We start from the raw sequence: 18,255 nt of genomic DNA, 5'->3' as shown, positions 1-18,255 counted from the left end.
GTGTCAGCGAATCGCAAGTGCTGATGTCGGGCTGGTATTGGTTGAGCGCAAACTGGACATGACTTTCTGCAGTAAGATGCGACGAGTTTCGGGACGATCACTGGTGTTGCTCCTGTTGCAAGCGCTGCTTCTTGCGCTTCTTCTGAAGCTTTTTCTTCCTATTCGCTGCCGTGTTACTCCCGCCTCCTTTCTTCGCCTCTCCTTTCGTATCTTTTTCTTCTTCTTGCTCGTCGTCGTTGTTGTCCTCTCTCTCATCTACGACCTCCTCACCCTGCCTCTTTCGTTTCCCATTCCCCCTTCCCTCAGTCCCCTGTTTGTGATCCCCCTCCCTCACCGCAACCTCGGCCTCCCCATTCGTCCTGTCGCGGATGAAACAAGCAACAAAAAAGCCATTACAACAATCAACCCTCGGTCTCACCCCCTCCACCTGCCCTGCAACTCCACCGGGTACACATCTAATCAGGCATTCCCTCACCTCGTCCCCTCTTTCCCCCGCTTTCTTACAGGCTTCCGGATCGCCTCTCACTTGCCAATTGGGAATGACATGCATTCTGGGAGCCAGTTTCCAGCCGTGACGTTTTGCTTCTTCGGTGTCCAGCGCGCGTAGTACGACCGATTCATTCTCCTGGGCATGGATAGAGCAGGTTGAATAGACCAGTTTGATGAGCGAGGGGAATTTGAATGCATGTCGGAGCATAACAAGTTGGAAATCCGAGAGCGAAGTCAGCCGACGTTGCAGCTTGGTTGTTCCTGTTTCTCCCACTACGGCACTGCTGGTGGTAGTGGTGGAAGAGGAGGGAGAGGGGGGTAGTGGGTCCTCGGAATCCTCATCCTCTTTCAAAAAATCTAACCGGTTAACAATTCCACTTCCGCTACAACTGGGATCGACAAGCATATGCGTTACTCGACTGAACTCGTCCGGTTTTGTTGTGAGAAAGTCTTTTCTATGCGCTACAACATTCCCCTTTTGCACCTGTCCGTTATTCTTCTCTACTTCAGCTAGAGCGCCGAGAGCAGAAAGTCGTTTTAGCAAAGTTTTATACCGAATCCTATCCCTCTCAAACGCATAAACCCTGCCCTGATTTCCTCCTTTGGCAAGCATGATAGCTGAAAGATGACAAGTCTTATTCCCAGGTGCACTAGTAGCATCTACAACGTCCACCACACCTTGTTCCTCCGCTAGTAAAATATAGGCCGGGAAACAAGAGGCTAGATCTTGCATTATAACCCAACTCTTCTTATATACCTCACTTCCTAGTAAGGCACTTGTAGCTTTTGGATGGAAGGCGAGTAATGAAGGTACATGTGGTGATTCCATATATTCCCTTATCCCACCTAGTTCTGGTCCGTCGACTTTGATATATCTATTCTCTGCTAACCAGTGGTGAATTTGGGTGGCAGAGGAGCGTAAAGTGTTGATACGCATCCAACGAGGTATACGAGCAGACATTTCTTGAAATAGTGCACCACTACGTAGGTCTGTTATCCGAGACTTGCCAGAACGGATTTGAACTTTCACCAAACACGAGTGCAGGCAGGCTTTATATCTTTCAAGTGTCATCTTGGGAGGCCATGTTTTCGAAGCTTGGATTCCACGCGATTGGAAGAGCAGATCATGGCATAGGACTAGAAGGAAAGCTTCTTTCGATGGCCACTCTCTCTGTTTTCCGTTTTTGAAGGGTTTGCCTTTGGTGTGGGCAGCGTTGTTGCCGTACTCCTTTCCCTTTCCCTTTCCGGACTGCTTTGTGTTGGGAGGGGAGTGTAGCGTGAAAACCTTTTCTTCATTCTTCAAAATCCTAGCTTCCTCCAAGGCCAACATTAGTGCACTTCGATAGGCAAGCGAGTTAACAAGGATGGCTAGAACTCGTCCCGAATCGGGATGAGACGCAGCAGCAGCTTTGACCGAACATTCATCTTTGAGTACTCGATCGAGTGAGACAGCTGATCGTATGTAGAAGTCTGCCATCCTGGCTGAGTGCAGCCAAGAATGCAGCTAGGAAGAATGGAGGGTGGTGAGTGATGTGATGTCGGAGGTCGAGAAGGAAGGAAGAGAGGGAGGGAAGAAAGGAGACGAGGCAGCCTGAATATGCAATTTCTTCTTGATAGTGCCAAAAATTCTCTCCACATTTCCGGCTTTCTTTGTCCGCGTTCCGAGACCTCTTGCACGTGACTTGGCGTGCACATCTATGCTGGACTAACACGCGTCGCAAGCCACTCGATTAATTGGCTTTGTTTACTCCTTACTCGTTTCCCACCTTGCCACCACCATCTTCTCATCCCGCCAAGTGTCGCTTCAAGATCTACCTTTCCAATCTTTCTTTTCTCTTCGGGCATGACAGGCATTGAAACGTGTGGGTATTGGAAGAGAGAGAGAAGAAGAGTAGACCAAAAAAAAAAAAAAAAAAAAAAAAAAAAAAAAAAAAAAAAAAAAAAAAAAAAAATAATAATAATTTTTTACGAGTGACAACCACGACGATATTGAAGTACAAGCGGACAAACTTTGAGTTAGTGAACGTGAGTTTAGCCCTCACGAGGAGTGGCAGCTCCAGTTCCAGGCACCACATTCTGCAACGATGGAGCAGCTTGACTGAACTTCTCCCTCAAACTCTCAACTTTGCCTTGGGTGCTAGGAGGAGCAGTAGGAGGAGTAGCGTTGATCTTATCTTTACTATTCTGCCGCGAAGGTGTGCGCTGATCGTTCTTGGGTGGTCGCGGTGGACTAGTGGGGGTTGCAATGGTGGTAGCCGAATCGTGCGTCATGTCGTTGGCCGCAGGTGACGATGGTACTGCCAGTGGCGGCGTGGCTGTTGTGTCGGTCTCATTGGCAGCAGCGGTTGCAATGTGCACGTCATCGTGAGACTGCGAGCCGGCAGGAGTAGCGAAGCGGGCCGTTTCCGTGGAAGGGCGGACACTTGGGGTAGCTGCTACGCCACTTGCGGCTGTACCTGGCCTTGCTGATTCTGAGACTGCGCTCTGCTCTTTGATCTGTTCAACGCTTCCATTGGCAGGAGGAGGCGCTTCTGCTGCAGCTTGCGCCTGCTCAGTTCCCGAAGCTGGTGCCTCTGTCGCTGTTGTTGCCACCGCTGCTGTTGGCTTGGAAGCAGAGCCTGTACTCTCGAGCTGGGACAGCTCTTTTCGAACGGAGCTCCTGCGCTGAGGAATGCCACGAGACGCCGAGGCCGAAGCGGGTACAACAACGCCGTTGGCACTTGGATCAACAGAAGGGACCGGTTTACGCGAGAGACTACCCGACTTTCGAGATGAGGAGTCGTTGGAGGCAGCAAAGGTGGAAGTGCGGAAGGATTGGTTGCGAGAGGGTGCGGCAGGAGGTGGTGGAAGCGACTGGCCCGCCTTTGCATCGGCAGTAGCATCAGATGCGCCGACGACACTTGTAGACGTACTTGGGCCAGCCTCCTCGAAGATGGTACCGTTAGTAGCACCTGTCAGCGGCGCCTTGTCAAGAAGAGCGTTTTTGCGCTTGTGCGTCTCTTCGAGATCTTTCAAGTCCTTGAGACCAGCGGAGGATTTGGTAATCTCGGGAGGAGTGTCGAAGGAGAACTGCTCGAGTTGGTTGGGTAGATCGAGGGAAGGAGCCTCTTCGACATTCTCAGAATCCTTGAAGGTGGGGATCCATTGACGTCGCTCTTTGAGGAACTTTTGCATGTCGACGCTAGTGGTAGCAGCATCGGTGGGCTTGGTAAGATCGCGAGCGGTGAGATCGATTTGTCCCCATTGGACACCTTTGCCAGCGAAAAGCTCAGACGGACGTGGCCCACCGGAGGGGCTAAGAGGCAAACCAGCAAGACCTGCCGAAGCATTCTGAGCGACAGCATGGGCAAAAGAGGCGCTTGCATCGGTTGGAGTGCTCAAGGAAGGAACGATGGCTGAAGGAGTCACGACCGGAGGCGGGCCAGGAAGGAGAGCCGACTTGGCATTGCTCAAGCTGGTACGACTGGCATGCTTGGAGGTGGCGCCGTTGAAGTAGTGGCAAGACTCAAGGTTCTTGTTGGGCTGAGAAGGCGAGCGACCATCGATGCTCTGAGCATCCTTCCTACGTGTGCTACCAAAGAACTTCTTCATGCTGGACGAGTTGCGAGAAAGGAGTGAGGATGCTTCGGAAGCGTGTGATGGACCGCGGCGATTGTTGTTGAGCTGGCCGAATTCGGGACTGTCACCGATAACGTCGGAAGCTTCTTGGTTGTTGTGGTGGTTATCTGGTTTATGCTTGCTAAAGCTGGAAGTGTCGGAAGAGTAAGATTTACGCGACTTGAGACCAAAGATGGACATTGTCCTTTGCGAAGATGGAGGAGCTGGGAGGAGAGAAGGATGCGAAGGAAAGCTTCTGAAACGGTTGGAGGGACTAAGCTACGAGCAAGCCTTGCAGTTACAGCGGACGAGATGAGGGGTTCGCTCTCTTGATACAGCGTTACCAGGCCGAGGAGGGTTGCAACGAACGGGCAAAGAGCGATATGGTGGATCGATCGACTGTCGAGATGAAGCACTTGAATCTAATCGTGACAAGTTGGATGGATACAGCTTTGTGGTTGGGCGTAGTCAAGCTAGTGTGATCGATTGTAGAAGGCAGAAAGGCGAAGCCGGTGTGGATGCGTGAATGTCTATGTTGCAAGCTGTTGTGATGATGATGATGATGATGGTGATGAGCGAGCTGGCGCAAGAAGGGAGTAGTGTTTAGTGAACAAGTGAGTGTGGGTGTGGATGTGGAAAGAGGCGGGTGGAAAGTTGAATGCGTGTGCGTCTTCTCACTGGGGACGTGCGTTTTTGCGTTTTTGCGTTTTTGCGTTTTTGCGTGCGTGCGTGTGTGCGTGTGTGCGTGTGTGCGTGCGTGTGTGCGTGCGTGCTTGGGTGGGTTGACGCTTGGCTTGACACACACAGACACAGACGCAAATAGTGCCTTTCCGAATTTATGCTTTCTTTCGCTGTACACTTGAGCACAATCTCACAAGTAGCAATAATGTTGGGAACAAGTGCTGCTAACATTAATGCCAAAAATGGTGATCGACCTCAAGATCGGACTTCCCTGGCCCGATTTGTAAGAACAAGCCAACGGTCGCGCTCTCAAATCTGAGAAGAAGCTGGAAGAAACCAAAGCAATGCGCAGGGCAGGCATGCCGACCGCCAAAAAAAGTGACACTTTGACTCTTCTGATGCTCTTCGGAGTAGCCGACACACTGCTCTTCCTTTTGTCACAGCTCTTTCTTTTGTCACACCTCTTCCTTTGTCACTCCCTATCCACCTCGAATCCGTCACACTTTCCTCGACGCCTATCACCTCTGTATCGGATCCCTTCCGCCAGCACGCCGTTGGTCACCTGACACTCAGCCGGTCCTCTCCGAATACAACGGCAGATCCGACTCTTGCTCCAACTCAGCATTTAGCAAAGCAACTGAGACGGATCGCTGCTAGCAACACCAACACCAACACCACCTCCCGCCTTCCCCCCCCTTCATATACTACCACCGCCAACATGTCGGGTCAGCAACCCGTGTTCGTCATGAACACTGGTCCGGAGCGTCAGTCCGGTCGCAAAGCTCAAACCTCCAACATTACTGCAGCCAAAACCGTCGCCGATGTCATTCGTACCTGTCTCGGTCCCAGGGCCATGCTCAAGATGATCCTTGACCCCATGGGTGGTATCCTCCTTACCAATGACGGAAACGCCATCCTTCGTGAAGTCGAAGTGGCTCACCCTGCTGCCAAGTCAATGATCGAACTCAGTCGAACTCAGGATGAAGAAGTCGGTGATGGAACCACGAGTGTCATCATTCTTGCCGGAGAGATCCTTGCTCAGTCCTTGCCTCAGCTCGAACGTGGTATTCACCCCGTCGTCATCATTTCCGCATTCAAAAAGGCACTTGCAAGAGCGCTCGAGATTGTCAAAGAGATCTCTGTGCCTGTTGATGTTACCAACGACAAGGAGATGCTGGCTCTCATCAAGACTTCCATCGGTACCAAGTTCCTCTCGAGGTGGTCAGAGCAGATGTGCAAGCTCGCTCTCAAAGCTGTTCGCACCGTTGCCATGGTTGATTCTACTGCAAGCGATCCTATCAAGACCGTCGACATCAAGCGTTATGCCCGTGTTGAAAAGGTCCCCGGGGCCACCATCGAGGATTGCCGTGTCCTCGACGGTGTCATGCTCAACAAGGACGTCACTCACCCCAAGATGAGGAGGCGTATCCAGAACCCGCGCATCATGCTCCTCGATTGCCCGCTCGAGTACAAGAAGGGAGAGTCGCAGACCAACATCGAGATCACCCGCGAAGAAGATTGGAACAAGATCCTCGAAATCGAAGAACAGCAGATCCAGTCCATGTGCGAAAAAATGATCGAGTTCAAGCCCGACCTTGTTTTCACCGAAAAGGGGGTTTCCGACTTGGCGCAGCACTACCTGCTCAAAGCCAACATCACTTGCATCCGACGTGTTCGCAAGTCCGACAACAACCGTATCGCTCGTGCCACCGGTGCTACCATTGTCAACCGTGTCGATGACCTTCGTGATGCTGATATCGGTACTCGCTGCGGTCTCTTCCACATTGAAAAGCTCGGCGATGAGTACTTCACCTTGCTGGAAGAATGCAAGGAACCCAAAGCATGCACCATCCTCCTCCGTGGTCCTTCCAAAGATATCCTCAACGAGATCGATCGAAACTTGGCCGATGCTATGGCTGTCGCACGTAACGTGGTTTTCAACCCTCTGCTTGCACCGGGTGGAGGTGCTACTGAGATGGCCATTGCATACCGTCTTTCCGAATTCGCAAAGGAGCTCGAGGGAGTCGAAGTTGGTCCCATCCGTGCAGTCTCTGATGCCATGGAAGTCATCCCTCGAACCTTGATTCAGAACTGCGGTGGAAACGCAATCAAGACTCTCACCACCCTCCGTGCCCAACACGCCAATGGTCAACACTCGTACGGTGTAGACGGCGAATCCGGAAAGGTGGTCGAGATGAAGGAATACGGTCTCTACGAATCGGCCGCGGTCAAGATTCAGACCCTCAAGACGGCGATCGAGTCAGCAAGCTTGTTATTGAGGGTCGACGATGTTGTTTCCGCCAAGAGAGCGAGACAGGCTGGTGGTGGAGCTGGTCCGGGTGTACAGGCTCCTGATGCCGGCATGGGTGAGGATGCCGGTCCGGATATGCCTCAGATGTGAACAAAGGTCAAAGTAGCAAAAGCCTGACGGTTGTATATATACAGTCTTGCCATCCCTACCCGCAGAAGAAGGATTGCTTACTAGAATACACATGTGAAAACGCTCGTCATCGGCTGTGCTGTCATTGTCCAAGGCAATCTTGTTCGCGAATATCAGACCAGAGAAGAGGAAGAACAAAATGAGCGAGCATGGCTAAGGAGTGCATAAAAACAATCCAAAGCATCTAGATGTATATGAATCTAAGGGCAACTATGAAAACTGAATAAGATCTATGCTACCGACCTGCGTCTATCTTCTCTGTCTTACCTGACCGGATTACCTGACCGGATTACCGGCAGGAGTCCTGCTTACGGTTGGCGTAGCTTTCTCAGCGCCATTCAACCCTGCAGTGGGACTGGGAGTGGTTTGCTTCCCCGCATTGGCATTGGCATTGGCATTGGCATTGGCAGCTGCATCCTTTCCTGTATCAACCAACTGACTCCCATCTCTACCTCTCCAGATGCCATCTCGTTGATCGACCATACCATACAACTTTGTGCTTTGGTTTCTCTCCAGTGCTTGCATCCATTCTTGCACGATCCCTTTACTATCCACCATAACGTTAATCTCCTGGCTGTGGAACCAACTTTGTGTATCTTGATTCCCTGAGCCCAGAACTGCCACTTGGCCGTCGAATGCAGCAAACTTTACATGGCAATTCCTCTGTTTCCTCACCGCATTCAAGGGTCTAGTCATGTCTTTACCTGTATACCAATAAACTTCTAAATATTTCTCATCTCCTTTCCCTTCCCGTCGCAATTGCCGGTAGAATGCGGTAACAACTTGTTCATTCGTCCCCCCCTGGAACGGCATGGATTCGGATTTATCGTTGAATCCCAAATCCAACCAAAGTTCCACCTTTACGTGCCTCCGCACGGCAGCTAGAACCGCAGCTTTGATCGGAGAAGCATTCAGCGTGGGGCTCTGAATAAAGATGTGTTTCTTCGCATATCTGAATCCAGCCAACCAAGCCGCATCCTGCGGGTTCCGTATATCCGAATGCCCCGGGGTGCCGTGTGGTCGACGATTCACAAGTGCCATAGGAACAGGTGTGTGAGGCTTATGAAAGATGTACGGTTGGAAACCAAGTACGTCGTTAAGCGCTTCCAGTTTTCCATCCGAGAGATTTTCAGCGGTAATCTCGCCCTGAACTTTCGAGTTGTTGGCGAAATCAAGCGCTTTGGTGATGGTCGAAAGTCTTTCAGCTGCGGAGGATTTGGAGATTTGCGAGAGGGTTCGCCGATGGACTCTTCGATAGCCAAGTGATCCTGGTGCGCCCGCTTCTTCTTCCTTTGTCTTCGAAGAGGCAAGTTCAGGGCAAGTAGAGGCGTTGGTGGAGGCTTCTTGCTTCGATCTGAAGACCTCAGTATTGATCGCAGGAGCAGCAACTGCAGTACTCGTACTATCTTCCTCCATCATCCCCCCACCCCCATTGGAAGCACCAATCACATTATCACCCTCACTAACAACACTACCATCACCACCACCACCTTCCACACTCTCCCCTTCTTCCCCAACCGCTGTATGGCTCCTCGCCAAACTGTCCTGATCCACCTCTAAACTTCTCTTCCAATCTCCATCCTCTTCCGCTTCCTCCACCGCCGTTGGAATATTCGCACCACTAGCCAACGTTGTCTTTGGTCTTGGATTCCTTCTAACTTCCTCGGCCACATTCTTAGAGGAGCTTTGACCTAGACCAAAGACTTCCAGTGCTCCTTCAGCCCAGGCGGGGGGTTTGTGACCTTCTTTCATCATGAGTGCCTCTACTACGTCTGCGAGGTGTTTTCGTTCTCGTGTTGGAGCGGCGGGTGGAACTGATTCTGATCTTTCGATTTGGCCTGGTGCAGGCGGTCCAGCTTCGGATGTTTTGTTGGTAGCGTGTTGGAAATGATGAAAACGTTCGCCTAGAACTTTTTGCGCCCATAAAGCACCTGCGTTTCTTGCTGCTTTCTCTCCATCCACTCCATGGCCTTCTCCATCAGGCGATTGCGCACCTCTGGTTGCAAAAGAGTCCCGACGCATGATCTGATCCATCTTATCACCGAAATGAAACGTGATTGGGCTCTGCAAGCTCCTCTCCTTCTCCACTTCGGTAGCTGTATCCTCGTCGTGCAACGTCTGCCTTACGTTTAGTGCCAGCTGTTTGAGCTTTTCCACCGTCAGACTCGGCAGTGTACTCTCGTCTCCTGCCATAAACGCAGCTGGACTTGGCGCTACCGGTGCGGGAGCGGTAAGACAAGGCAATGGAGGCTGGAGTCGGTTCCCCCATGAGATGAGTGCATGATCATAGACAGAGTTGACAATATCACCTTCCAACCTGATACAGGCTTCGATGTTAGGTCGGTCTTGAATGTTGTTCGAGTTGATCAATGCTACTTGGCGGTCGACGATGAGCAGTTTGGCATGAAAAGTACCCATAAGTGGTCGATGGTAGTTGAGGATCTCCATGGTAAGATTTGGAATTTCGGATTCGGTGGGCAGTCCATTCGTCTCCCACATACCAGCAGGGACGGGTTTACGGAGTCGAAACAGATCGGCCAGAGTTTGCGGACCTCGATCCCACATAAGTTTGACTACGACACGGTCTTCTTCTGCCGGTGGACCTAGTTCGATGTCTTGGTCGTCATCAAGGTCGTGGTCCTTTTCGGCGCGAGTGAGAGAGCCTGGTGCGCCTTGGCTGGCGAGTAGGTCGTCTTGTTGTTTGGAGGCTTTCTCTGCTTGCGGTGTGGTAGATGGATTTACGGCTGGGCTGGTGGTGGTGGTGGTGGTGGTGGTGGTGGTGGTGATTTGGCCCTTGCGACGTGCTTCGAGCGCACGACGTTTACGACGTTTTTGAACACGACTGTTGAGTTCACGCAAAGCTTGAGCGATACGATCGACGTTTTTTCCTCCTTGCCAGTAGTTGGTGAGCAGAATCACTTCCCTTCGAGCTGCAACGATACAGTCGTAATAATGGCCAATGATATCTGGACCGGTGGAGAAGATGGACAGCGGTACAATCCCCGTCGTGGCCAACAACGGAGGCGAAACAACACCCGACATTGGATTCCTGGGCAACGGCAGCAAGCAATCAGCCAAAATCATGAGATAAAGACGAGACGGTCCACCCTCAGCCTCGGACTTGTACCCAAACCGATGTCGAACGCGTTGCAGCTCTTGGTCATCTGGCTCTCTGTTGCCGTGGTGAACAGCACCTTTGTCCCAGACCCAGTGTTTGCCACGACCTTCTTCGAGCTGCTCTTTGATCTTGAAGCGAATGAGACCGCGTTTTGCAGCGGGTGGCGTAGAAAAGAGATGCTTGGCTGCTTCGGATGGCGGTAAGGTAGGATCGGCAGCCACGGCGGATGTGATGGTGGGCTGGGAGGATTGTGGACGAGAATCCTGGAAAGGACCGATTTGGATGCCGGCAGAGAGATGCGCTTTCTCCGCCGCTTCCTTGCGGATGTGGGAGGAGCCGCAGACTGGCATGGTAACCGTCAACGAGCAGCCATCTATAGATACGATGGTGATGGCGATGGTGATGGCGATGGCGATGGCGGTGGCGATGGCGGTGGCTGTGCTGAGATGTCGGCGATGGCGATCGAGGATGGCGTAGTTTCGGAGCTGCCGAAGGAATGCTGAGTGATGCAACGGATAGGCCGAGAGGTAATGGTATAGGATCGATACTGACAGTTCTCATAGGAGGATGGTGGAGAGATAAGAGGGGAAGAGGAGAGCTCAGTCCAGGCCCGGAGCTTCCGAAAGGTGACCAAAGCGTGAGAATGTGTGAAACGGCAGGGAAACGGCAGGGGAACGGCAGGGGAACGGCAGGGGAACGGCAGGGGAACGGCAGGGGAACGGCAGGGGAACGGCAGCAGTGGAGGAGCATAGGCGAGGCATCAGGAGAAAGAGAGCGCGCCGCGGGGTTGCGAGGCGAAATGCACAAAAGCAGAATCATGTGAGAGAGAGCGAGCGAGCAGAGGGTGCGAGCCAGGACGTGCCGATGAGATGCTCGTGCACAGCCAAGCCCTACCAAAGCCCAACCAAGCCTTACTGAAGCAAACGATCCAATGTGATGATATGGATTGACGTAAGCAGCTACAAAATGGATCGGGCAAAGGACAATCTGATCGGAGATCGAGGATCGGGTACAACCTAGTCCCACTCGTTGTCAGACCTCGTCATTAAGTAGCATGTACCCACGTCCGGCAAGTGCTACTCACTTTGTATATATATCATGCGGGGAGCTCGAGGCTCTCGCCACATTCCTTTTCTCAGTCAATTGAGTATACATGTTTCTGTCCTAAAACAGCAGTGACATCGTGCTTCGACTCTCACCGATCGCCAGTCATCGGGACCCGTGCGATCTACTTTTTCTCAAGCCTATGACGAATTGAAAATCGCACGTCTCCCTTCCCAAATCCAACTCAAGTAGCAACCTTGGCAGCTGAAAATTTGAGGAAAAATAAATAAATGTTAAATTGACTAACTCGGGTAAGCGTTGGTCACGTGCTCCTTCGCCCACCATTGAAAAATGCGCATGGTTCCATTCGCACGATACGTCTCTCGCCGGCTCTTCTGTGCTTGCTGACTGGGCACAGATATCGCAGTGCAGGAGATAATGTCGGAACTCGGAAACGGCATTGTACAAGACTTGAATCTCTTCTTTCCCAACTCTTCTCTTTCCCAACTCTTCTTTCCCAACTCCTTTTAACATTGGCTCTTGCGAATCGCATCAACGAAAACCCATCTCGAGTGCTGTCAAGGATGGCTTTGTCCAATCAGGCTGCCACGTCTGCTACGGCAACCCCCTCGGACCCGGCACACATCACCACCAAGATCCAATCAGCTCTCTCCCGCGATTCTCCCTTCTGGTCCTTCGAGTTCTTCCCTCCCAAAACCACCCAAGGTCTCGCCAACCTCTACAACCGTATCGCGCGCATGCGAGCCAACCTCGATCCCAGCTGGATCCACGTCACATGGGGCGCAGGCGGTACAACAGGCGGCAAATCCCTCGAACTCGCCGGTAGAATACAAAAGGGCAAACTGCACCCTGACCTCCAACTTGTACAGACCGAAGCGGAACACTTGGACTCCGGCCCACAACAGCAGCATCTTGACAATGTCAAAGGTGGTCAGCCATGCGAGCAAGGTGGCTTGGATGCATGCGATGTTTGTCTGCACCTCACATGTACGAATGTCGAGAAGAGTTCGCTCGATGAGACTTTAGCTGCAGCGAAGAGGTTAGGGATTAAGAATATCTTGGCTCTTCGTGGAGATCCACCCAGGGGAGACGAGTATTGGGTAGCAGCCGATGAACGCTTTCAACATGCAACGGATCTTGTGCGGTACATTCGTGACAATCATGGTCACTTTTTCTGCATCGGTGTTGCAGGCTACCCGGAAGGTCATGCTGATTATGTGGATCGCGATGTAAAACGCGATCTTGGCTATCTCAAAGAAAAGCAAGATGCAGGTGCGCAATACATTGTCACTCAGCTCTTCTACGACGTCGATCGATTCCTGGCTTGGTACAAGGAATGTAGAGCGATCGGTATCACCATCCCCATCCTGCCTGGCATTATGCCCATCCAAAATCACCAGAGTTTCCGACGAATGACCAACCTATGCAAAGTGCAAATCCCCCAACCCATCCTTGACGCCCTCGAACAGATCAAAAGCGATGATGCCGCGGTCAAAGAATACGGTGTTTCGCTCAGCATCCACACGATTGGTCGAATCTTTCTCGAATCCGACATCCGTGGCTTCCATCTCTGCTCGCTCAATCTCGAAAAGAGCATTGAACGCATCCTTGATGGGCTAAGATGGAAGACAGACCTCGGTGCACAAGCCGAAGCAGAAGCACCACTCACGGCTATCCCAGCACACATTCATCTCGAAAAGACGCGAAACCAGATGCTTTGCGATGAAACAGGAGCCCAGACACCTAAAGACTTGAAAGTTACCACACAAGAAGCTCTCGCTCGAACCTTAGCACGTACATCAGCATCGTACCAAGTACCAGAAACAACAACGTGGGACGAGTTTCCGAATGGAAGATACGGTGATTCCAGATCACCTGCTTTCGGTGAAATGGATGGGTACGGTGTCAGTTTGAAGGTGCCACCACAGGATGCGTTGCGGATTTGGGGTCATCCTCTGACGCTAGCGGATATTTCGAAAATCTTTGCTTCGTATCTGGAGGAAAGAATCGCATGCATACCTTGGTGCGATGCTCCACTGATGAGCGAAACATTGCAGATTCGGCATCATTTGCTCTCGCTAAATCGTCTCTCCGAACCCTCAACCACAGACGCAGCACAGAGTGGCAAAGGATGGTGGTCAGTCGGATCCCAACCTGCTGTCGACGGCGCTCCTTCAACAGACCCCACCGTGGGATTTGGACCACCTGGAGGGTTTATCTTCCAGAAAGCTTTCGTTGAGCTGTTCATGTCGGCTGCGGACAAAGATCGTCTTATTTCCCGCATAGACTCGCTCGGACCGGATGCGCAGATCAGCTACTTTTCCGGGAACGCAAAAGGCGACTTTGCGTCGAATTTGGGCGATGGAGAGGCGAATACAGTCACATGGGCCGTCTTTCCAGGCAAGGAAATCGTTCAATCTACCATCATCGAAAGGGAAAGCTTTGAGGCGTGGAGAGATGAAGCGTTTGAAATTTGGAGCGAATGGTCGTTGCTGTTTCCAAAAGCAAGTGCAAGTTGCAAGTTGATAGAGGCAGTCAAGGAGGCGAGGTGGTTGGTGACGGTGGTTCATCATGATTATAAGGATATAGAGGCCTTGTGGCATTTTTTGGCCGAGTAGGGGTGAGAGGATGGAAATCAAAACCTATTCTTTCTATTGCATGGCTCGTTGTATTTGCGAGCTTTCGGCGGTCATCTGTGTCGGTGGTGGTGACAGGCTCTTGGATGGACAGCTGCAGCGTGAGAGTACAAAGTTGGCGAGTGGTTGAGTTGCCATCGAGTATTATAAATTTCGAGGGTCGCAAAAGGAAGCAACTTACCAAAGTCGGCCGTCGTCACTGTCGAAGTCGACGTTGTTTCCCAGTCCTGCGAACGACCGAATCGTAGAGATTTGTATGAGCATTGGGTCAACATTTCATCAGAAGCGCGACAACGTGCGACCACTTACCTCGTCAGCACAACAATGCCTGCCATTACATCTGCAGCCAATGCAAAAGCAACCGTTCTGTCAGCAACAACTCTCACCTCTACCACTCCTGACCAGGTGTGGCTTACGAATCGTACCGAGCTCCATACTTTGGTGCACTCGGGTGACCACGATGCGAACAGGTGCTGTGCGAATGCTTTGCCACAGCATCATGGTGCGCACGAGCATGGTGACCGACCGAATTTTGTTGATGATGATGCTGCTTGACATGGTTGTGGTGGTGGTGGTGGTGGTGTTCGCATCTTTGATGGTTGTCACTCGTATATGTCGACGGCTTGTGTTTGTGTGATGCTAGGCACATTGCACAGTCGTATTCTTCTTCGGCTTCTTCCTTCTTTTTGCCTTTCTCCGCTGCCGTCGGAGCAGCAGGTGAAGCGACACCAAGGTCCTTCAACATCTGCACAAGCTCTACCGTCCCATGAAGCGAAAGCTTGCGTGTCTCGCAGCAGTCTTTATGATCTGTAGCTTTGGCTGTCTCGTCTTTCTTAGCATCGGCATCGTTCTTGGGCTGTTGTTGGTTACCCTTTTTATCGTCGGCTTTGGCGGGAGGAGGCGTGTCCTTTTGGTCGGCTTGTTTCCTCTCGTTCCCTTTGTCTTGGTTCTGGTTTCCACCACCGCCGCCTCCTCTCTTCCCTCCTCCGCCTCCGCCTCCGCCTCCGCCACCTTCTTGCTTCTTCTCATCTTCCTTCTCGTCCTGCTTCCCACCTTGCTGACTGTTGCCATCCTTCTTCTCGTCTTTCTTCTGATCCCCACCACCATCCTTCTTGTCCTTTTTGGGAGCATTGCCAGCTTTAGCAGCAGCAGCGGGAAGAGTGTTGTTTAGGTTGTGCAGAGGTAGATCGGATTCAGACTCGGATCGACCTGCGCAAGCGAGAACAGCGGATAATAGGGCTGCTACTCCGAGCAATAGGCCTAGGATGAGACCTGCTACTGCTCCTGCTGCCATCGTTACTCTCCTTACTCAAACCTACCGAGTACTTTGCGATGTTGATGGAGAGATGCAAGACGCCATTCACACACAGACACTTCACCTGTTCCCCACCAAACCGCTGAAAAAGGCGAAGAGTAGAGATGCAATTACAGCGCAGAGAAGCAATATAAGCTCGAAATCAAGTGCCAACCTTGTCCTGGTGTGTCCTGACTGTAGACGTCAAAGAGCGCCATCTCATCGGGGGTTGGGTTGGATTCTGCCCGATTTTCAGGAACCAAAGCGATGGGTGGAGATGGATTTATAAGCGAACTCAGAGATGTTTCTTTCTGAACACTTTTGCCCTGCCATTCAGTTCTCCCATCGATCTCTCACCCAACAGACGGGTGGGACTTGCTGTCGCACAGGCAAGTCATTCCGTACCATCGCCAAGGGATATCTCTACTGGATACTCTCCTTGTCGGTAGCTTTCGCACTTTGCACCACAGCACTTTCATACCTTCATGTACAGTAGCATCTGCATGGCTACACCATCTCAAGTTTGCAACGGCACCAGATCAATCTCGTCATTGTACCATTTCATGCCAAGTCCAAGACGCTCTTCCACGCCCTTTGCGCTTCTCTGCGCTGCGCCGACCGTCGAACCAGTGAAATCACATGACCTCTCTCCTTCGCTCTAACATTTCCGCAAACCTCACTCACCGTCGCCACTCATCATCACTCACCGTCGCCACTCATCATCACCCACCAACGCTGCTCGCCCCTATTGCGATTGCATACGAGCATACGAGCATACGTGTCACCTGATTCCACATACAGACCATCAGTAGAAGAATATATACGTGGCATTGCTCTGTAACTAGTCATCCCAATCGAACAACGATTCGCCATTCGCTTTAACGCTTCTCGATTGTGCATTCCTCAACAGGAACGCAATGTGACTCATCTGACAGCCCTTTTTCTATGCATGCGATTGTGTAGGAAAGATCAAAGTCGCTACATAAGATTAAACGGCTTTGACTTTGATTGCAAGATGAGCTGAACCGCGGCTCGAGAATCTATGAAAAGAGGACAACAGCCAGGTGTCAGAGCAGAAGAAGGAAGAAGGAAAAAGGAAAAAGGAAGAAAGGAGAGGGCAGATGACCTAGCAGATCACGGACATCTCCTAGCCTCGATGACTGACACAAGCTCTGTCAATGAGTAAATCGAAAAAACATCCGTATACGTTCTAAGGTGGAGACTGGTTTAACAGAGAATCTTAAAGCTTCGCCTTTCTTGGCTAGAGGATTCAGCACCTTTACCTTGTAGTCATATTCCTTTCCATTGATCTCTTTGTATACGCGGATGAGTTTGCTGTTTTTCAGTGATCTCGCCATAGCATCTCTCGGACCGTCATGTCTAAACCGCGGAGAGTCCTTTAGTGAAATTTTCGCAGTTCGTAGGTTATCAGTACTGGGTTTGATAGGCTTGCCCCAAATTATAGATGCCAATGATTCGCCGTATTGGTTCTTGGCGCTATTATACCCGACCATAACGCGGTAAGGGTCTTCCTCCACATTTCTACCTTCGTCCACAATCAGCTTGTCTATGTTGGGGTCGATCAATATGGGGACCCTTCCATGTGGGACGTAGTAAAACTTTTTCGGCTCGGTGCGGGCGGCTGTTATCATGTGGCCGAGAGTTGCAGAGTCTTGGAAGAGGATGGGCTTGCCATTGACAACTGGTAGGTGATCGATGTTTACCCCAGGATGGATGTAGATTTGTTCAGTTCGGACCAGATTCCGGAGTTTATGCAGTTTAGAATCAAGTTGATTTCTGAAGATATTAATCATCACTCTTCTGTCTTCTTCATTCGTTATCGTTTCGATTTTGCCATCGCGCATTTTGATCCATTTCGCTTTACTAAGGGCATCTTTATCGGGGTGGGCTTCGACAATTCCAACAGATCTATGGTCTCGGAGGGCCTGTCGGACCGTTTCAATGGGAGTGCCAATGGAGTACAAGGGAGTTTTGCTGTAAAAGGGGACATCGGTATAAAGTTTACGATCGCCTCCATCCATTTGCTTAATGGTTTTGTATCCAAGTTGCCGGATGTAGTCGTTGGTATCAAATACGGTCCCGGGCTGTCCTGTATAATAACGTTGAAGTGGAGTCGAGGTACTCGCCTCGTTGCTGCCACCGGCAGCGATGCGGCTTGGAAGCAGGATGAGCGCAGTGACGATAGCTGCGACAAAGCTGATTCGGAACATCCCGGATAGCTTCATTGCGATCATATTCCTTTGCGACCTCGATGGGAAGAGATAGAAGATTTGAGTGGTGAAGCAAAGCTTCGAAAAGAGGAGTGAGAGGAAGTGCGAATGTCTATTATATGTACTCTATTGGAGGCTGTGAGAACCGACTCTAGGCGGGGGTTCGGCTCAAGGAGGCAAAGTAACAACCAGACAAGCCTCCTCCTTGGTTCCCAAGCTGTCGAGCAATAGGTGTCGTTGACCCACCTTCATCTGAAACACCCATGACGAGCCTGCGAACGTCGGCTTTACCTCGGTGCCCACGCAGTTGGTGGCAACAAGATACCTCATCTTGCTGCTCAATGAATTTACATCGCACCGCAGCGTCGCCCACCTCAGCGTCGCCACCCGTCAACTCCCACTAGCACTCATCGTTGCCCACCACCAACACGCATCGTCGCCCACCAACAACCCCTATCTCATTCAATCATGTCATGCAGTCATACGTGGCAACTCGCTGTCACACACTGGTCGTAGAAGCATATACATATACTCTGACATTGCTGTATCTAGTTCTCACTGAATGCTAACGATTTCGCCGCTTGCTTGACCGCCCTGATTGTGCTTTCCTCAACACTAATGGGACCGTCGGAACAGTGAAATCACATCACCTCTCTCCTTCGCTCTAACATATCCGCAAACCTCACTCACCGTCGCCACTCATC

The 18,255-nt window shown here is 51.3% G+C and overlaps 7 protein-coding genes across 7 annotated transcripts; 2 read left to right on the top strand and 5 right to left on the bottom strand.

The window, feature by feature from the left end:
• Positions 1-97: 97 nt before the first annotated feature.
• On the bottom strand, positions 98-1,966 carry UHO2_06374 (uncharacterized protein; the record flags this gene model as incomplete). The annotated part of the gene is made up of 1 exon (XM_041556382.1): positions 98-1,966. One exon carries the CDS (start codon positions 1,964-1,966, stop codon positions 98-100), a length of 1,869 nt encoding a protein of 622 aa, XP_041412316.1.
• A 554-nt stretch (positions 1,967-2,520) lies between these two features.
• Positions 2,521-4,287, bottom strand: UHO2_06373 (uncharacterized protein; the record flags this gene model as incomplete). The annotated part of the gene is made up of 1 exon (XM_041556381.1): positions 2,521-4,287. The coding sequence occupies one exon, from the start codon at positions 4,285-4,287 to the stop codon at positions 2,521-2,523; it is 1,767 nt and encodes a 588-aa protein (XP_041412315.1).
• A 1,198-nt stretch (positions 4,288-5,485) lies between these two features.
• On the top strand, positions 5,486-7,168 carry UHO2_06372 (putative CCT3 - chaperonin of the TCP1 ring complex; the record flags this gene model as incomplete). Its single annotated transcript, XM_041556380.1, has 1 exon — positions 5,486-7,168. The coding sequence occupies one exon, from the start codon at positions 5,486-5,488 to the stop codon at positions 7,166-7,168; it is 1,683 nt and encodes a 560-aa protein (XP_041412314.1).
• A 315-nt stretch (positions 7,169-7,483) lies between these two features.
• UHO2_06371 (uncharacterized protein) lies at positions 7,484-10,675 on the bottom strand (the record flags this gene model as incomplete). The annotated part of the gene is made up of 1 exon (XM_041556379.1): positions 7,484-10,675. The coding sequence occupies one exon, from the start codon at positions 10,673-10,675 to the stop codon at positions 7,484-7,486; it is 3,192 nt and encodes a 1,063-aa protein (XP_041412313.1).
• A 1,278-nt stretch (positions 10,676-11,953) lies between these two features.
• Positions 11,954-14,008, top strand: UHO2_06370 (uncharacterized protein; the record flags this gene model as incomplete). Its single annotated transcript, XM_041556378.1, has 1 exon — positions 11,954-14,008. The coding sequence occupies one exon, from the start codon at positions 11,954-11,956 to the stop codon at positions 14,006-14,008; it is 2,055 nt and encodes a 684-aa protein (XP_041412312.1).
• Positions 14,009-14,438: 430 nt separating this feature from the next.
• UHO2_06369 (uncharacterized protein) lies at positions 14,439-15,320 on the bottom strand (the record flags this gene model as incomplete). The annotated part of the gene is made up of 1 exon (XM_041556377.1): positions 14,439-15,320. One exon carries the CDS (start codon positions 15,318-15,320, stop codon positions 14,439-14,441), a length of 882 nt encoding a protein of 293 aa, XP_041412311.1.
• A 1,175-nt stretch (positions 15,321-16,495) lies between these two features.
• UHO2_06368 (uncharacterized protein) lies at positions 16,496-17,566 on the bottom strand (the record flags this gene model as incomplete). Its single annotated transcript, XM_041556376.1, has 1 exon — positions 16,496-17,566. The coding sequence occupies one exon, from the start codon at positions 17,564-17,566 to the stop codon at positions 16,496-16,498; it is 1,071 nt and encodes a 356-aa protein (XP_041412310.1).
• Positions 17,567-18,255: the final 689 nt, after the last annotated feature.

Source organism: Ustilago hordei (assembly GCF_900519145.1).
Source record: "Ustilago hordei strain Uho2 genome assembly, contig: UHO2_contig_18, whole genome shotgun sequence".
Lineage (NCBI taxonomy): Eukaryota > Fungi > Basidiomycota > Ustilaginomycetes > Ustilaginales > Ustilaginaceae > Ustilago > Ustilago hordei.
Note: the sequence above shows the minus strand (reverse complement) of the source record. Positions and strands in the feature narration are given on the sequence as shown.